Here is a 21,459-nt window from a genome sequence, read left to right as displayed (position 1 = left end):
TTTTATTTTTTACCTTTACACAGTTTCAGAAAAAAATATAAAAAAGTTGCAACATTTTTTTTTTAATCTACTTTCAAAAATATTTGAAGATGGAAAAAAGGTGTGTATAAAGTAATAATAAGACACAAATCCACAGTATTAAACTTTTTATTTCTCTATAAGTACTAAGAATAAAATTTTCTTTAACATTACAAACACAACCGATCATTACAGTTGTTTGCAACACAATAATACCTGGTACACACTTGGCCAGTACAGTAGCGTAAGTGAAGCGTTGAGTGTATGACCCACTACGCCAGTTGGTTCTAATTGATTGCCAGTCCAGTGATTGATCGCTACTGGCCTAGTGTGAACCAGGCATAGATCGCAACAAGACAAGTCGCTGCGTTCATGTCCCACGTTCTGATATGAGATCACATTCTACTGCACTATAGCACCATCTCAGTTACTGTCATAGGCCATTAATTTTTGGTCTAGTATTCGATTCATAATAACTATTTAACATGGCCGTCGCTTCTAGGGTGGGGCTTAGCTACCATTATGGTCTTATTTCGTTTTTATTTCATTAAAAAAATTGATTGTCTATTCTCGAGCGATGGCCACGCCCATGCCGTATGTTTGTATTCTAAATATTCGATTTATTAGCGATTACAATTGGAATAAACCTAGATCTGCCACTTTTTTAATTCACATATAAATTGAAATAAAATGACTGTTATCGAATACAGTGCCATCAAAACTTTATGGCGGCTTTAAATATCGCACGAGACTGCACAGAACTATATTTGGTATGAATGTAAAGGGTTGCAGTTACAACATCACGAGTCGCCATAAAGTTTTAACATCATTATACTTTCATCCGTACAACGTTGCCTTTATACAAATGGTTTGATCGCAATACTTTTATAGAGGTGACTAAATCTACAAAACGTATTTAAATTAGAAAAAAACGCGATTTAAAACTACGACTAGTTCATAGAACAGTACTAACTTTTGTCTTTTTTAACAACTAACCAACTATAAATTAAAAACATTTAATATTAATAACATATAACGCGTATTAAAGATTTCCACCAGTTATTTTAAACTTCTCTCATACATACATCTAACGCATAATAAAGTTCATTCGTTCGATAAGATGATCAATTTTTAATTTTTGGTAAAACTTTGCAACACTGTAACTATAAATATCTTGCAACACCAAAGAAAACGCCATATTGGCGTCTAGGTAACTATATTACTCTAAAAAATAACTTTCTAGACGCATATAATTTGCATTTTACAACACGCAACTATTTACTGTATACCAATTCGTTACAATTTTGTGCGACATTTTGCCTTAAACATTCATTTACTCGTAGAAATATATATTATATATTTTGTTTTTACCTATTTTTATTTTGTACTTATGATTAATTGTATCATGCATTTGAGAAGCCTCATACGTAATATTTTTATACAATCACTGTAATACTACTTTTAATACAGATGATAAATCTATTTTTTCTTAATATTGCGATTTTGTCGTCCATTTCGCGATCTGATGATTCAGTTTCAAGTATTTCTATGTGAAATATTTTGTAGATGCTCTGTAAAATCTTTGTACATTTATATACTTACGGAAGCACTTTCAATGTTTTTTTAAAAAAAGCATTTTTGTAGTCTATTTATTAATCTTAGTGCCGTGTTTGAAGTCGATTATTTTGAAGAACTAGTAAAAAGTATGAATTAAAAGGTAACAAACTGGATTATCGTTTAGATATTACAAACATCGTATCTTAGATTTATTAGATCTATAAAATATGCATTCAATTATCACAAAAAACAACGCATAAAACTATTAAATTTTGTCTATTTAAATATTGCTCTATTTCGTTAAATAACAAATCATTAACTTCGTAAAATTACACTTATAAAATTCAAGACAATAATTAATATAATGTAATCAAACGTATTAACATTTCTTATGTCACACGTTTCAAAAACCAGCTAATAAATTCCACACACAATACCTAAATGCAAAAGACACGAGTAAGACAGCAGACGAGCAAATTTTTACTTAAAAAAGTATAGCAAAGCAACTCACGCAGACATTAACACTTTCAGTACCATGCCTTGGTTGGCAAGGCGTCACATATGGCATGGAATGTGTTAACCGTATCACAAAATTAGACATTACGAAATATACTAAATTGACGTATGAGTATCCAAGCTTCGCGACACATCAATATCCTTCGCCGTATCAATCTTTTTCTATCGATCAGTCTTTACTTCTTTGCGTCGCGGCCGATATTTTAATGTTCAATGAAATGTTCAACGTATAATGCGGGTCATCTTCATCCGTGACTGCTGTTGTCGTCAGGTCGAACGATCTCGTAGTACTTGTCTATGGTGTAGTTGAAAAGCTGGAAGTCATATCTGAAAAGAGATGTAAGATGTCTATTGAAGATGGACAAAATAGGCCATAGGTCCCTGTCCATATAATTCTAGTTCGAGTTTTATGCCCTTGGTGGACAATTGGAGTGTTAATCGAATATTTATATCAACTGCTCAAAAGGTGTCTATGTCATGTTTGTATGTATGTTCTATTCTAAATGAGGGCTTGTCAAAGACAAAAGTTAAGGAAATTTCATTTGCCGTCCGGTGCCAATAAGAGCGTGCGCACACTTGAAACTAAATTATCGCACAACTGCTTAGTCTCGCTTTGAATCCTATGAGATTATATGGTGCACACGTTACTCAATTTTTAGCTGCGCAACTAAAAAGTTGAATGGGCTGCGAAACAATCGACAATCACACAACAATTCTGCGATAGTTTAGTGAAAAGTACGAGCCTGGTCTAAAAGTGATCTAAATACCGTCAGTGTCAGTCGAAATTATTAGGATATGAAAGAAAATAAGCTTTACTTGTAAAGGTTATAAAGTGCATCGAGCTGCGACTTCTTCAGCCTGGAGTAAAGATGGTTGATGATGTGCAGCGTTTGCGAGCCCTTGCCGCTGTTACGCCACTCCGGCTTCACCACCTCGTGCAGCCGCGCCATCTGTATCAGGAACCGTTGGTCTTCCTGTAAAAATATTACATACAATGATAGTTAAAGTAACTGTTAATTTCGCAGTCGAAGTGTAAGCATCGGTGGTTCAGTGGTAGAATGCTCGCCTGCCACGCGGGCGGCCCGGGTTCGATTCCCGGCCGATGCAAGACTTTTTTTAAATTTTACAGTAATTAATAAATGATGGCATTGTAAGTACAACATAAAAATATTTCACAAAAACTTTTGATATGTCTATAATAATATTGAAATACGTGAAGTTACAAATGTTGTTTTTTTCACTATTTCAAACAATACCGTGTTGAAGTGATACAAGCGAGTCGTATCGATCACATCGCGTGACATAAAAAATTAGTTCAATGCAGTGAGGTAACAATTACGATACTTTCTAACAATAAACTATGTAGAAAAATTGGAACGAATAATAAATGATTTACACAAAGCAATGTTGTCCAGTCTTTATCGTTAAGAATACATTATAATCTTAAGCAAATAAGAGGCCGTGATCCTAATTGTAATGAATTTATTAGGTTTAAGTCACATTTTCTTTTCTTTTCTAAGCAGTTATGTTTAAGGGCGGGCGCACACCTTTGCTTGAACTATCGCGCAACTGTTGTGCGATTGTCGATTGTTTCGCAACCAATTCACCTCTTTAGCTGCACAACTAAAAATACCTCCATATTAGCTCATAGGAATCAAAGTGAAACTAAACAGTTGTGCTATAGTTTAGTAAAGGTGTGCGCGCTCTCTTAATAAAAGCCATCAAAGAATTACTTGAGGATATCTTCATAGTGAAGTTGCTATTAATTATCTTCCTAATCCTACTAACATTAATGTTATAAATGAGAATGTATGGATGGGTGGATGTTTGCTAGAGTTTGTAGCCTAAATGGCTGAATGGATCTCGATAAAATTTGGCATAGATGTAGAACATAGTCTGGATGAAAACATAGGCTACTTACATTTGTTTTGTTTTTAATTCTACGCGGACGGAGTCGCGGGCGAAAGCTAGTACTTAATAATACGTACATCGAGAGTTTCAAACTTGAGTATGACGTCGAAGTTGAACTTGCAGGGTGTGCAGAATGCAGTGTAAGGGGTCCAGTGCATGTCTAACGGCCGTTTGGCGCGCGCTTCGTCCACAACGTACGACACGAACTCCTCGAACATCGGGTACCGCTCTTTAGGCGGCGGCGGATTCTCCCCAGATAGCTATAATACAATAAGTATTTATTAAAATATGTCTAAATCACCTAGTTTAGATAAGAAAATAGTAAGTAGGTTAACCGTTAAAGTTGACAAAATATTTGTTAACTATACTAATGTTATGAAGAGGACATATTTGTATTTTTGAATTGTTGCATGTACTCGAATAACGTAAAAACTACTAGGACGATTTCAAAAATTCTTTTACAATTAGAAAGGTAATTTGTCTGTGAGTAACACAGGCTATATTTTTAAATTTCACGCGGGCGAAATATTACAATAAAACTTATTATTAAATAAAACATAGTTATTAGTCAGTTTAAAATGATTAATGGATGTTTTGGCACGTGTTTGTGTATATCTCGAGTGGGTATGTCACGTGAAACATGATTCTTACATTAGAGAAAGGCTGGGTGTTGGGAGGTCGCAAGGCAGACGTAACGCCCTCTTGCGACATCGACATTATTTTATTGCTCGCACACATGAATGGTGGAAAGCATACATTAAGCTAATATACCGAAAAATAAGTTTATAAATGAAATTCAATCTAATGGGCATAGTAAAGTAGACATACTAGTAGAAGTGAAAGTCAATTTTTATACATGGTGACCATATCCTATCATTTTGTCGTTTATTTTGAGAAAAGATTAAGATATGCTGGGATTGAAGCGTTTTTTGGAGCCGCGATCTTGATGACACTTTAAGAAAAAGACGTAAAGTGAGGTTATTATTAAATAAACATATTTTAAATGATGAATACGAGAAAAACTGCTTCAGACTAAATATTTTAGTTACCTTTAGCTATAAATCTGTTTTTTTTTTAATTCAATTTTGGAATGTAACATAGAACGTTGTATAATCTCACCTTTCTATATTTTCTTACGATCCTATGGCCCATTTTATCGTGGAACGACTTAGGCCACGCATGAACAATTTTATCATTGTAAGCGGAAGCCAGCCTTTCTAAAGGATGTCGCACTATGAGGAAAGTGATAGAATCCGACTGCGCTTTCTTTAGCATTTCCACCGATGGTCTTACGTATTTCTTCCTCGCTAGTTCTAATGGTACTTCTTTAGTCTTATCCAAGAATGCCGCTGAATAATTCGCCATAAGGTTGAAATTGTACATCCAGGATGTAGAGGCCGCCTTAAATATGTTGCACCTGTGAACAGATGTTCAATATTAATCAAAGTACAAAAACTATTTATTATCAAGGCTTTTAGTTCATAGATTTACTATCACACTACTGCCAAATTATTAGTCACCGTTAATCTGTCGTGTTCTATGCTTATCTAATTCAATTATCTGTAAAGAGGTGACCCTATCGTAACATTAAAGCTAACGGTTTTATAAATTCCCTTATTACTCTTATCTCCCTAAGCTTTCCAACTTCGCCAGCCACAGTCTTGGTCAACAATTTTATCAGTAGATGATGGAATATTTTGGTTCGATAAACATGTAACTTTGAATTTTCTGAACTTATAAAAAAACCCGACATTCCATAGCTATGTAGCTATATACCCTAAGATTAATTTGTTCATATCTGTTAACATATGTCTTGTTATATAGAAAACTTTTAAAAACAACAGACCATTATGACACACAATATTGAACTAATCTTACGCAAAGCCGGGCACCAAACTAGTATGTTAATGTTATTTATTTGTACTAAAATTAAGTCAAAGGCCATGGCATTATGCAATATGTGTCGAACTACTAAACATGTTTGTATGTTGAATTGTTAAGTATTAAAATTTAAATAACTTGTTAGAGTTAAAGTTGCATATTAACCTTGTTTTCTTAACATTTACTTCACTAAGTTATAAGCAAAAACGTAATGAGACTCGTTATTATAATGTTTCATAATTATATGAAAACAAAGAACGTTTCTAGTGTTTTTAAAAACATTTTGAAGATAAACTACTAACGTTGACACTCATCATCATCCACTTGCCCTTATCCCTTACGGGGTCGGCACAGTATGTGCTGCTCTTCCATACATCTCAATCAGCCGTCATATCTCAATCCACTCCTCCTAACGTTGACACTAATTATTACAAACATTACAATTTATTAACATTTATGACTACCCATATATGGCTCTTCCTTTAATGTTTAAAAATATCTAAACACATTAATACAACCGTTTTATTAGACATCATTAAATAACGTAGCAATTCAAACATCAAAAAAATTGAACTTCACAAACATAAAGCTGAACTATTGTGAGCTGTAAATATTTACAAATTTGTTCTCTGATCCATCAATTGACGGCGACAAGACAATCCAACTGTGTTTACTCATACTTATAAATACGAGTAGATTAACAATTCGTAACAAACGTAAATAATGTTGCATAGTCTGGGTACATGATTCATTGTTAAATTTAAGTTTTTTCGACAAACAGGATGAAAAAAAGGTAAATATAAATGTCGGGCACAAAAAAAGATGGATGGATGTATAGATGATTGTTAGACATCTGGACAAAATTGAAACAGATGATAAAAGTCTGGAATATAGGCTTATAATTTAATTTCACGCAGAAGTCGCGGACGATAGCGAGTATCTTACCATATGACGTGGTATTGTCTGTTTATAAGGTATTCCCATGAGTAGGCTTTATAGCTGGAGCTATCCAGACCCAGCTTGGAGCACTGCGCCCTGAGTGCGTCGCGGCGGGCCTCCATCCTTGCGCCCACTTCTAGAAACTTCTCTCTCGATAGCAGCTCATCGTGCGTACCGTTCTCGAATACAAACTGCAACAAGAAAGCAAAAGAAAGTCGTTAATTTTATTACAAATCACCACAAAAGAGAAGTCAATTGAGCAACTAGTTTTATTTTAAACCTTTCCCCATATTTGTTGGATTATCATACTTCTTTGAATAAATACATACGAATTAAATTCCGTCAAATGTTGTTATTTTAAGTATCGTTTTGAACTCATGAAAATACAGATTTTCTAATTCTTTTACGAGATGCTCTTAGTCGATTGATGCCAAAACCAGATTACAAGTAGGTATTTACAATTTACAAAGGAAGGAATTATTTCAACAGTAACAAAAAAGAGTGTACTTAATTTTAAGATGCACACTTGTGAGTGCCAGTCATTTCAACAAATTAAGTAACCACTAATTATAAAATTGCACATGAATCTTCCATTAACACTTGTTAATTAAGTTAATTGCAAATTGTCGATGAGTAATACTACCGAGAGACCAGAGAAAGTAAACGAAATGTCGAACATTCGCACGTGCCAAGCACTTGAACATATGCGTAGAAAGTCGTATTCCAACTGTGAATTTGCATTTCAATCTAAGGAAACAACATTAATATGTTAATAGATAAACTTGGCATATTTAAAACAATAACACAGATGACACGTCTTACTCAGACAAGTAAAAATAGTAAGGGCCTGTCCCACCAAATTGTAAATTATTTGATAACAATCCAATCGGATCTTGGTACTCTATCTGGCAGTGACGTCACTTTTAAGCTATCTGAGCCTCTATCAACCAGTAGTGGGACAGGGCCTAAGTATTATAGATAGGTGAAATGTACGGCTGAGATTTTGCGCGGGATATACCAATGTGACTGTATCTCAACAATAGTTTCTCTTTACATACCTTTCTTTTTCATTACATAGTTATTTCATTGAGGATAAGGAGCAAATGTTTAACATTAGAGAAATCATTCTCTTGTTTTGCATGTTTTTGTCACATAAGTGCATGGAATAAATAACCATGCAATGTTGTATGAAATAGTCGCATGTCAACGATCAATATCGTAAAGCGAAGCACGTAAGGTAATTCCATCAAATGCAGTCGCAACAAAGGCGTTGCTTCACGCTCCCTTTGCCGTATGGAAGTACACGTTTTTTGTAGTGTAAACACACAACTATTTTAAATGTTTTCTACTACATTCAATGATATAAACGAGGAGGTTTGATTGTTAAAATTGTGTGTGATAACGAAAATAATTAACCGTGGACTACTAACAAATAAACACAAAATGTTTTAAAAACATATTGGGAAAGTAACCAAATATCTTAGGTTGTAACTCTGTAGCCACTATAAATATATAATGTGAAGATTTCATTAAATATTTCTTGTTTATATCCATACTCTATACTTACTTCTTACTGTTATAAAGAGAAAATATTTGTATTTTTGTATGTATTCGATTCACGTAAAAACTATTGAACCGAATATAAAAATTCTTTCACCATTAGAAAGGTAATTTATCTGTAAGTAACTTAGGCTTAGCTAGACGAAGTCGAGACATCTAATAAAATATAAACTGAACATAACTAAATACTTTCCAAAGGTATAGCGTGACTTACATTTGATATAGTTCCTGTCTACATTATCGATCGCCGCGGGAATCGCCTGAACCGTCTCAATTAACTCGAAGCGAGTGAATCGATTTACTTTTAATAGCTTTTTAATGACCACCCACAAAGTTACTGTTTTCAAACATTAATGAGCATTGATCTTTACGTCCGACGACTTACGTTATATCATTTCAAGATCAATCAAATATTTACAGTTATTTGGCAAGGTTTACTTTTCAAGTTTCAATGCCAGCGATTACAATGTACTAACAAAAATCGTTTTGTAGTTATATGTGAACATCATATATCAATAGCCTATATTTCTGGCAAGTTCTAAATACGCACGAAGGTCCCACATCAATCATAACCCTGACATGACTCGCAGCTAAATATAATGCTATCCAAACTTTACTGTAGCTCAGAATTTCACACAAGACAGTGAACAAAATACAATATTAGTGATAAGTATATCGTAAATGGATGCGGGGTCCCGACCATACTTATTCTTGTGTTTTCTACCGCGAGTAGATGGTCAGCTTGGCAATGATCTAGAGAGTCATACCGTCGGAGCTAACGACGAGCCGCCATAAATATTGAATCGTGTTATACTACTTGTATTAGCAGACATACAATACAGCCACGCCTTTCATGTCGACAATATCCTGCGTAAAGATCGAGGGTATAAACTATCAATGCTAACATCGTTAGGGTGCGATTCCACTGTCGAAACCCTCATATATTCTCACATTTTTTTTAAGTAATAGAGAAAAACGTTAATAGTTTAACTTCAAGTAGGAATACTACAGTTCAAACTGTGCGGTACTTGATCTATCTATATATATAATAAAATTGGAGTATCTGTTTGTAATATAAAAGAAAAGTTTCAAATTTCGGGAAGATGATATAATTGCGTTGCAGATAACGAAAATCGCATTAATTTTTTTTGCCTGTCTGTGCGCAAGCAGCGTTTGTTCCGGGTAATCTCCGTAAGGGTTGGAACAATTTCGTCCGGACTTTCACTAAAGGGCAGCTGACGTAGACGGGCACTTTTTATCTTAATATTGCGGGGGCGAAGTCGCGGGCAACAACTACTAATTCATAAAAGCTAAAGTGAAATCTTCATTAGACATCTTTTTGTGTTATGTATTGCACATAATACGTAAGAAATCGAGTACAAAAGTTTTCCCGGTTATACGACACTTGTAAAAAGGAAAGTGGCCGAGCAACTTTGCGATGCCGGTAACGAGAAGAGAGTTAGAATATTTAATGATATTCTTCAGATTTCCGTAAGCAAGATTATCGATTTACGACCTATACATGTGCATAACCATAAAATATTGCTTACGAAGAACTATCATAAGCTTTCCAAAAGATTGTTTCTTGTTACAAATTGCTTGATCGGTTAAAAGTCTAATAATTGCCGAATATTCAGACACATGTTAAACACTTCGTGCCCCTAACAATCTGACAGATGTCAAAAATGTTATGAAACTTGCAGTTTATGGAAGGGCTTATCAACTTTATTACCTACATATTCCCCCCCCCCTTGTTTCATAGACAATGGCAATCTGTATTACCTCTTACTAATATTATAAATGCCAAAGTTTGTTATTGTTTACAGTCTATATGTTTGAATGGCTTGCAATTAAATTTGGCACAGATGTAGAAAATCGTCTGAAAGAACACATAGGCTACTATAAGGTTTTTTTTAAATACCGTGTGGACATAGTCGCGCGCGAAAGCTAGTAACTCATACTTTTTTGTCTTTTATATACAATTGACTGTATCCTTAACATTCTAAGCATGAACAAATAATTGAATTCTGCAGTGCTGTGTAGGCTAGTTAATCTACAACAAGAGATCGGTTTGAGATGATCTTTGCTTAAGCAAAGCCGCCATGTCTGTGCAGACTTCGTGACCTGAATCTCTTAACACAATGGAACCATCGATGTCTATCGTACTTGAAACTTGACGTCTTATGCAGTGTTTGATGAATGTGTCTTTATTTTTTTTACAATGACTAGGTCATTTTATTTTACCAGGCCATAAACAAGCAGTCAGACCCGGTTTCGCACATTTTTGCATAACCTTACGGGTTAGAAATGAAACTTTCTGACTACTTTCGCCTAGAGCTTACGGTGACGCTTATTCACTGATAAAGAATTAAATTCACTTCCCGCTTTAAATAAATTTTGTAGATAAGGACTATAATTTATCCTCTATGTATGTTGCTCTAACATTATCGACCTAATTGCATTGTCAAACGACAGATTATTGAAATGGTTAGGAAATAAGAATCCTCGATTATACACACGTATTTAAGAGATTTATACTTAAAAATGTCAATTTCACGAATCCTGTTAGTATATTAAAGTTTATGTATACGTGGGAACCGGTCGCACACCGTTAACCGCATTTTATAGCTGCGTTTCGAACACATTTATACGGTTGCCGTTTTGGTGCCTTTTCCAGACAATCGAGATTTTAATAAAAATGAATTGTTGCAAATCAAAATGTTAGTGTTTTCACTTTTTATGCCACATTTGTTCATTTTAAACTAATTGCTTTTTTCTTGGGTTTTGTGTAATGGATTTTCTGGCTACAGATTAAACAGTCTTCGGATCTCTGAAGAGGTGTTTTGTCATCGTCTGCTAGTAATGAAATTTTAATTTCGAAAGCAGTTGCTACATTAAGGAATAAGGGTTGCCAACAAGTCACTTGTCTATTACCCTAGGCAGTCTACTTGGTAGTAGGTAGCCCTAAGTGTAAGACAACCTGAGGGACCTATCGCCTATGACGTAAGTACACAGGATGCGGGCCTCGCCAAACTTCCGAGGCGCACGCTACTTCCGCTCTATTGTCGGCACTCGGCAGAAGTCAATAACGCGAGTACACTGTTTCTGTTGGCTCAACGTAATTGAAACCACACCTTCTCCAATATATTCATCGGTACCGTTAACAAAAACATCAATACGTATATGAAAAAATACTTGATTTATTTAAATTATTGTCGGTTCCTTTTCGATAAGCGAAATAAAATAGTATGTTCCGTCTAGAAGAAACTAGTTAAAAAATGTAACAAAATAAGAATCATCATCATCATGTTCCTCCTTATCCTACTCTCGTAATATCGGTGCGACAGGTTTTTGTTCTCCACATAACTCTATCATACGTCATCTCAGTCATCTCTTTCTAGATTTATCTCTACCGGTGTACCTCCACACTCATAACTAATGCGATTCATCAAAAATAAGAATCAATACGTTCATAATGATACGCTTTCATTCCAAATGCTAACTGTAAACTTATGAGACGATTTGTTTCAACTACATTTTTTGTACTAATTACATTTTAAATTACATTAGTAAACATTCTGCAATAATAATAAGTTTCTTTACAGTCCTGTTACTATGCTAATAGATCCTGATTATTTTTAATTGGATTGAGTAAATAACGTTAGTTACAAATAGGATTTAGAAGGATTGGTTGTAGTAACTTGAGCTCTTTGTAAGGGAATGAAATAGTAAACGGTCAGTGCTGTGTAGTCGTGTTCGATTGTAACAATATCGAGTTGGCAACGTCATTTATCTGTCGGCACTTACGGTGACGAATTTATCACAAAATGTATCACAGATAAAAACTATGTGCTTCATACACTTGAAATGTTTTATGTGTATACTTTTGAACAATTCTTTTTTTTAATAAAAAGAACACTTACCTCATGCTTTAGGCTATATATTTTCACGCCATTAAACTAAGAGGGTTAACATTTTGGATAAGAACCCTAATGTGGGAAAGAGAACATAAGTTGCTGGCAACATCAAGAAAGCAAGATTGCCAAGGTTTGTAATGTCATGTCATTTTGACATTTGCTATTGATAATTCGACAAATGTTCACAATAAAATAAAGTTTTTTATAATTTTATGCAGATGAAGTCGCATGGGAACAGCTAGTTTTATATAATACGGGATTTCAAGTTAAATCAAATATTGATGGAAATACCATGTGTAGTAATTAAAATAAATGTTTACATTATTGTAAAAAAAAATTTAAATTCGTGATTCGGCTAACCTACAAAACTTTCATCGGAAATGTCATTTTATCAAAAAATTATGTGATGATGCAGAAATATGAGACAAAAATAGAAAAGATTTTGGAGTATCCCGTTATTAATAATTAAAGGCTTTACTTTGAAACAATGATACTTTATTTAAACTAGCATTAAATCATTTAAAGTTCAATACTTAATTAAGTTACGTATATGTATGTATGTAATATACCTTTACTGTATGGGAACTACGTTCTATGTTTATTATTTTTATGTAACTGCATTACGTTAAAATGAGCAAAAGTAACAAATAAGTTGTTTACTAAAATTTGCGTCGAGTAACTTTAAAATCAAGTTACTTAGACGCCGTTAGGCATTTACCGCATGGGAACAGCGTCGGTTCCCAGGTGAATTTTCTTTCCGCGAACATAATGTTTATCTCACAACTTTTATCAAAAGCAATCTTAAACGTATGAAACACCCAGTTAAAACGCTGACATGTTTACGGTTAGTTTTTGATTTCTACACCAATTAATGATAGTTGAAAATTTCCCGCCGGTTTCCCAGCTACATTTAACCATTCGTTAGTGTTTTTGGTGCGATAACTTCAAGAAATGCATTTACGAACTACGTAACTTAAGACATTGGAGTTAACCTAAACTTACCACTAATTAATCATTAGGTAAGGATAAAATAAATGCGAACTTCGGAAACCCAGTATCATTCGTTTAATTTGTTAACTGAATTAGTAGAATTTATTTACCTAGCCCCTAGATAAAGTGATTCGAATCGATGAAATATGTCAAGATGTAGGTATAAGAATCAACACGTAAAAAGTATCATGGCTTATCGAATGTTACTTTGTCTAATAGGCTTGTTCGATTATAATTCGTGGAAGTTTAAAATTGACCGGTAGCAGGGAAAAGTGTAGCTTTAGTTGTTTTCAGTGCCTAGATGTAGGCTTTAATATTTATTTTAGTACGCAAAAGTATTTTTTTATATTCAAAAAACAATATCTGCGGTCAGCTGTGTCAGCGTGTGATATGCAGAATGTGGCGCACTGCGGTAAACTCCGAGCAAGCGGAAATTTCATCTTAAAGTAGGTTTCCACTGCCCAAACACTAATACAAAAAAAACGTTATCATATTTATCAATGAATGAGAGGAACAGAAAATCGTTTATGCTTATGTTTAGTTGACAAGATAAACAAAGTTCTTTCACAGACGAGCAAAGGACAGAGCACGAACGATAAAGTAATCGCTCGATTATATTCAGGCGGTTAGTTTTTTGGTGTGACGAACTCGTTTACTGTTCGTTGACTGCTCATGTTTTGCAAGATGACCGAAGTTCAGTCGTTTTATAGTTTGTTTATTTTTAACATTAAGCGCCAATAGCCTAATGGTTTGGGGACTACCGATTACATTTTAGTACAACATAGTGATCCAATTTTATATGCAGAAGATGGACAAGGTCTTAGCAAAGTCAGATAAACTTATGGTCCGTCCATACATATGCTGAATAACCAATATTTTCGTTGTTTTCTTGTTTTAGAATAAGCTACCTAATGTTAAATTGTCCTATGGTAGTCATTTTCATTTCTTAATGCTTTAAAAGTTATGGAAGAAAAAACAGACGCGGTTAAAAAATACTCTTCAACATTAGTCCGACATCAAAGTGCATATGTTCTTAGAATAGTGATATTAATATTGGAAGCCATACAACAGTTACATAGTTGAGTATAGCACGATCGCAAAAAGCGCGATTGCGCGGAAGAAATCGCGTAGAGTCAAGGCGAGCCGTTATTCATCACAGCCCTGTAATAAGGCATCGGAGGCACTGCTTTTAACTTTTTGCCGAGTCATCCGACCCATTGAAGCGGCAATCACCTTCATATCGTAAAAACTAAACAAAAAAAAATGCGAGGTCTCGATTATCTTTTACTTTAGCTATAATTAAACTACAATGCATTTAATATTGAATCAAATTTAGCGAAGTACATAGACTTTATAACCTTCTAAGTAACCTTTAAGTTTGTTACAGATAGTGTTGACTATTGTTTTAAAGTGCCATAATGTAATGTTCCTTACAGTGAATATTCTTTTATTTATATCTTATTTTTTGCCGTATTGTTAAATCATATTCTCAATATTTATCCTCACAGCATTCACGTTTTCGTTTCGCATATGAGTTTAATGCAAATTAAACGCTATAAAATTCGTAATATTGATTTAAATACTGCTTTTCAAAGCAACTACCAGTTCTCATAACGGTAAAATATGAGGCCAAAGTACACTGTAATTTACAAAATTCAAAGACTTCGTTTTTGAAAAATCTAATAACCTTAATTAAGAATAAAATATTTTTAAAAAAGGTTTACATATATCAGGGCAAAATGTGGTGAAGTGTAGTGTTTGTGGTCAAAAGTCAAGACAAGGTTTTTGTGTCATATCAATTGTGAAAAAAACTATTATTTAAGAGAAGTTAAGTTACAATTGATTGAGTATCGTTACATGGAAAGAGGACACTAATAAATTACCAAAAGTTAACTATAAATGTCACTGTTAAAAAGGCTACAAACGCTATTCTTCTTTTTTTAAAAAAAAACGATGGTAATAAAAAAACGACATACAATAATTAGACGTGGTTATCGTAATGAAGTAATTTAATTAAACTGGCGATAAAAGTGATTACTTCATTATTCATTAATCGATAAATATTTAGGACTAGCTGTTCCCGTGCGGCTCCACACGCGTGAAATTATGAACATTTTATTTTATTGTTCACATTTGTCAAATTATCAATAGCAAATGTCAAACTGACATGACATGGCATAGCATGGCAACCTTGCTTACTTGATGTTGGCAGCAACTTATGGTCTCTTTCCTACATTAGATTTTTTAGCCAAAATATTTAGCCCTTAAGTTTAATGGCGTGAAAATATGTAGCCTAAAGCGTGAAATAAGTATAGGGCGTTTCATTAAAAAAAGAATTATTCAAAAATATGCTGACATCTTTGGCAACAAATAAGTGTGTGTTTACGCTTTATTAAAATAGTATAGATTACGGTTTTCACGTAATAAAATAGTTACATTTATTCCTTACTTACAATTTAAAAAATATAATCGAGTTAGTTCAATCGTTTTGCGATGTTTTAATTGAATACATTTGTTTGAAAAAACACAATTGTTATAACGAAAATACAATAGTGAAAATAATAATGATTAATCCTTGGTAAACGCAAATAATCTCAAATCTAGAACATCGCGAAAATGCAAAGAATTTTCGCTATAGTCTACATACATATTTTAACGTTCAAATATCACTGTTTCTGAAATTATGCCAAGTGTCCGAAAACGTCGACTGATATACGTTTCCGAACATAAATATTTACTCACAGAAGACGAAATTTCAATTATTGAGGAAGTAATTATAACGTGCAATTTATTTCTATCGGAGAATTCTCAAAATATTCGATTTATATTTTTACTTTGACTTCGAAGTTTCATATCATTTATCAACGCTTATAAATTACAAATAGCAAATTTTTTAGAAGATAACATACGACCCGTCTAAAATCAAATATTTAAGAATAAATCATACTAAAACTATAAATGTGAAAGTTTAGATGGATGGTTGGACGTTTGTTAGAGTTTCTTGTCTAAAAGGCTGAACGGATTTCAATGAAATTTGGTATAGATGTAAATAGTCTGAAGGAACACATGGGCTATTCACTATTGTTTTTTTTTTAATTCCACGCGGACGGAATCGCGGGCGAAAGCTAGTTGTAAATAATATAAGAATTAGAAATTTATTTAAAAGATTAATTTATCCGACTGATTGCATTCCTTTTTATAAATTTGAAAAAAACGAATTAGGAACCGTCACTCTTATTTAAATTGTTCAATCCATTCAGCATTAATGAAAACACATTAATCCATTTCATTCCATTCCATTCATTAATTTGCCGGGATAGAATAAAATAAAATTTCGAGTCAAGTCGAGATGCAATATGCAAATAGGAAACTGTACTAGTACAGTCGTATTCAACATAACTGCATATACCAAAGTCAAAACCACAAAATTGGTATGCAAGCCCCGACCTTTGGTTGGCGGTGTAACGGTACCAATGAGCAGCGAAATGAAGACAATTGCGACCAACATCACAATAGCCATTCAAATCATACAATAAAAAGACCTCACGATATATCAAAATGCGAGGTAATTTTACAAATTGCCTAATGGTTAAATTGATTGTACAATACGGATCATTGTAGAGCAATCTTTAAATGTTATTATTTAACTAGCTTTCACCCGTGACTCCGTCCGCGTGGTATTAAAAAAACAAAACCAAGTGGCCAGTGTGTTCTTCCAGACTATCCTATGTATGCCAAACTTCATTGAGATACGTCCAGCAGTTTAGGCAACAAACTCTAACAAACATCTATCCATCCATCCATCCTACTAAACTTTCACATTTATAATATTAGTATGATACAGAAAATAGTAATGAATTTATTGTAAAGATATTCTAAGTAGAGAGGAGTTAGTATTAGTTTATGGTCTTCTGTCAAATTTTAAGGGTAGTTTACAAAGTACAATGTTGTAAAGGGAAGTCATTGTCAAAATTTAAAAGAAATGTTCATAAAATTGATTGTTTTTTTATTTTATTTTAGCACAAACTTAGCTCAGTTAGTAGGTTAGTAATGTTAGAAAATAATTTGCACAGTATACAATCACGGCATCATTAAATTATTTTTTTAAGAAGACTTTCTTTCTTTCTTTTATCAACACTAAAATAATACCTCTGTTCTTCTTATAATTTTGAGTTTCGGTAGTTTGCAAATTTATTAAGAATATATCTTTCTTCGTCGAATAATCGCTACTTTTTCAAACAAATGCTAATTCAAAGTTTAATGTGAGTTTTTTTGCGTACTATATCAATTCAAAACAAAAATGTAAAGTTTTGTTCTCTTTATCACTTTCGTATTATTCATAAAGATACCGAGTTCTTACGCTGTGCGAATTACAAACAAGTGCCAATTCAAAATCTACACATCAAAAGCTCGTCCGTTGATCGAACGGTTTGAAAATAAAATGTTAAATTGTGTGCAAAGTCGTCACCAGACCTTTGTTAGTAGGAAGCACAGGTGCGTTAGCGTTAGGCCTACTATACTCCAATCACATTTACCTGTGTCCTATAAGTGGGTGTAGTTAGCGTGTACGCGGGGGCGTATAGTGTTCCGTTTATTTTATAGAAGTCGCTCTGTAAAAGAAGAAATTTTGAAATTTAATAGACTCAAGAATGTATCGATTTGACGATCAGAATCCCAGCCAAGGCACGACAATCTAAAAATTAAAACATACAAATCCGCCATAATGACTTGTAATTTATATTCTGCAAGGCTAGAAAAAATAATAGGATTAGGGGTCATTTTTTTTGTTTACATTTGAATACACTTTCTAGGAACATGAGAATTAAGATTGTTTCACCGGACAAAATTATGTTTCGTTTTCCAGATATACTTTAGTGCTTTTATTTTGTTATTATTAACCAACCATTTAACTTTCTAAACATATATCTTTATAAATCATAAACCTACCAAATTCTTTAAAAAACTCGCAGCAATAAATACTTCGTACTTTGTTTAACGAAAGTAAATATTTTATATCAAACGCTTTGTTCGTGCTAAAATCACATTCGCCGTTTTTTAGACATGTTCAATAATTCTCACCTCGAATAAACGCTATAAAACCACACGCGATTTTTTATTTACGATTTTAAGATTCACACAGTTTATCTAATGGATTGTTCGGTGATTGTTTTATCTAACAAAAAGGTGCTAATTGCTAAAAACAATGTTATAACGTAAAGCAACATGTATAATGACAAAAAGGCGATTTTTCAAAAGAATTTATGATTTCTGTTATTACCCTACGTATTAGTTACTAGAAAAAACTTACTATATTCTCTCTTACCTCTTGGTAGAAGACGCGTTTGGAGTTATATGTGAAGTTGTATTGTTGGTCAAACACCATCAGTAGTATTGTGAAAGGCAGAAGAAATGCTGCCGCGGCGAGAAACGCAACGCATCTACCTAACCTCAACATACTCATGTTTCTTCTACCCATTTTATTTTAATAACACCATCACTTTACACACGTCACTTCAATTATTTCACAGTAGTAACAGCGGACTGTCTTGACACCTGCAACAAAATAAATGCAAAAGTTAATTATGTTTTAATAGAATAACATAATTTAACACTTCCTCTGACATATAACAGTATAAACCCATAGTTGTTGCACACAATCAATATAAAAGATATAATTATATAAGCCGAATTCCCAAAAGAAGGAGGTTATCAATTCGTCTGTATTTTTTAATAGCTGTTGCTCGCGACTTCGCATGCGTCAAATTAGTAAAAGTATAGCAATTACAAAGCTACATTAAGATGTTAACATGCGTTTAGTCCTACCAAATCGTAAATTGTCTGAAAACAATCGAACGTGTAAAATATGTGATGGATATCGGATTTTATTCCCTTATAAGACGTTTAAGCTATCTGAGCCTCTATCAGCCAGTAGTGGGACAGGTCCTTGATATTGTATTCTATGACATTACATCTCGAAGTAAGACAACAATGTATCCTGCGCAGTTGACATGCTAATAATAGTCGGAAAGAGGAAATTGTCGAATACGCAGGAGGAAGTCATATTAATATTATTTAATTACGTCACCTATTTATAAACAGAGTCATCTGAAATCTCAGACAGAATACAAAATATGGTTACGATTCAGTGGTGCCTAGTGATGTTCTGTAGTTCGATTACTAACAAACGCAAATTGTTAAGAATAATTGTATTCTTATTCACTTGTTTAAATTAAAGTTTGAAGTAATATATGCACACCTGAAACTAAACTATCGCACAACTGTTATGTCTCTCTTTAATTCCTATGAGCTTATATGGAGGTGCGCACACTACTCGATTTTTAGTTGTGCATCCAAACAGTAGAATTGGCGAAACAATCGACTATTATGCAATAGTTTAGTCAAAGGTGTGTGCCCGCTCCTTCTCTCTATAATCTGATTTGAACAGCTCGATTCTTCTTTAATTTTCTTGACTTTGAGTCCGTTAAAACATCAGCACAAAAGATTTACATTTAATAAACAAAATTGCAAACAGGAAAGGAAGTGAGTACCGAAAATAACCCGTATTTTAAAATTTAACCGCTACGTTCTATAGTGAGCTTAAATGTTTAATTCGAAAGCGCTGCTCGTATCCGAGGAAATTGGTTTGCGGAATTGAGCCGGTCCAGTCATCCTACCGGCAACCTCCTCATTCTTTCAAACTCGTTTTTGATTGTGATTTATTCGAAACAATAATGTTTAAGCCTCAATAATAACCTTAACATTGTAATAAACATGTTAATCAAACATTCTTATTAATAGTTTTATAAGATCTATTATTAATAAACAAATCTTTTATCAATTGTTTCAATGTACCTTTATCCACTTTCTGTTTGTTTGAATTTGGCTCCGAAACTATTGTACCGATTCCAAATATACTTTCGCAATTATAAATTAATTAATAAAATGGGCTATATTTTACATTAATAGAAAAGGAATATAAAATAAAAGATTTTATCCCATCTATACTATTATAATAAAGCGTAAACACACAATTGTTGCCTAAGATGTCAGCAATTACAGCATATTTTTGAATAATTCTTTTTTTAATACAAAGCCCTACACTTACTTCACGCTTTAGGCTATATATTTTCACGCCATTAAACTTAGGGGTTAAATATTTTGGATAAAAACCCTAATGTGGGAAAGAGACCATAAGTTGCTACCAACATCAAGGAAGCAAGGTTGTCATTTTGACATTTGCAATTGAAAATTTAACACATGTAAACAATAAAATAAAATTTTTATGCGGAAGAAGTCGCACGGGAACAGCTAGTTTAATATAATTTCAATAATTCACAATTTCTTAATTTTCACAAGCTCACATAACATACACGTAATCCAATCTATCTTTACTGTATTATAAAGAGAAAGACTTTGTTTGATTGTAATAAATAGGCTCAAAAACTACTGGGCCGATTTTAAAAATTCTTAAAAGACACGCAGACGAAGTCGCGGGCAAAAGCTATTCTACAATAAAACACAAAAAGTAGTTACTAATATAATATGAAATGCCTATTCAAGTTTTGCAGTCTGATTTAATATGACATTGTCGGACAGGGTTTAAATTCCATACTAAGCAAAATTCGAAACGTCGAGGGCAGTTTCCTATTACTAACAAGGCGATTGCCGCAGTTCGAGTTTCGTGTGACATTTGATTCCAGTACTTAGTCAAGTCATCCAAACTAATATTATTAAAAAAAGAGATTTGTATTTTTGTATGTATAGATATAACACAAAAACTGGGTCGATTTCAAAATATATTTCACCATTAAAATGCTACGTTGTCAGTAAGATAGGCTATTCCTTTGTTATTTTTTTTAATTTCACGTAAAGTTACGAGCAAAAGCTAGTATATAAATTCAAATATAGGTACTGAAAAATAAACTTGATAAATTTGGGCTCGAATTTTGTTTAAAGTAGCCATAATATCATGAGTCAATTCTTCTAGAACTATCAGGATCATGTCATAATAGCAAAGAAAAGGCATTTTATTCTTCTAAGTCCTCTTTAATTCTTTTTAGAAGAATTAAAATAAATAAATGTTTTATTTGTTAAGTTACGATTCATTTGTGTTTTTCCAAAATGATTATGTTTTGTAAACGTTATGTAATAGGAAATGGTAAATGTTTGA

At 33.2% G+C, this 21,459-nt stretch overlaps 1 protein-coding gene and 1 non-coding gene across 3 annotated transcripts in view; one reads left to right on the top strand and one right to left on the bottom strand.

The window, feature by feature from the left end:
• Positions 1-133: 133 nt before the first annotated feature.
• The window catches only part of LOC106102552 (carbohydrate sulfotransferase 11), a 28,189-nt gene continuing 6,863 nt past the window's right edge, over positions 134-21,459 (bottom strand). The window contains exons 2-8 of one of the 2 annotated variants that reach the window (XM_013282069.1): positions 18,613-18,842; positions 17,825-17,899; positions 6,829-7,013; positions 5,122-5,419; positions 4,080-4,262; positions 2,908-3,065; positions 134-2,418 (exon numbers count right to left, since the gene is read on the bottom strand). In XM_013282069.1, coding sequence (XP_013137523.1) covers positions 2,337-2,418; positions 2,908-3,065; positions 4,080-4,262; positions 5,122-5,419; positions 6,829-7,013; positions 17,825-17,899; positions 18,613-18,765 — 1,134 coding nt within the window. In that variant the 5' untranslated portion in view covers positions 18,766-18,842 and the 3' untranslated portion in view covers positions 134-2,336. The remainder of the gene's footprint in view (positions 2,419-2,907; positions 3,066-4,079; positions 4,263-5,121; positions 5,420-6,828; positions 7,014-17,824; positions 17,900-18,612; positions 18,843-21,459) is intronic. The other variant, XM_013282070.1, reaches the window with a different exon arrangement.
• On the top strand, positions 3,128-3,198 carry Trnag-gcc. Its single transcript has one exon. It is a non-coding gene; the product is annotated as a tRNA-Gly (tRNA).

Source organism: Papilio polytes, unplaced genomic scaffold, assembly GCF_000836215.1.
Source record: "Papilio polytes unplaced genomic scaffold, Ppol_1.0 DF823923.1, whole genome shotgun sequence".
NCBI lineage: Eukaryota > Metazoa > Arthropoda > Insecta > Lepidoptera > Papilionidae > Papilio > Papilio polytes.
This window is presented reverse-complemented; position numbering and strand designations above follow the sequence as displayed.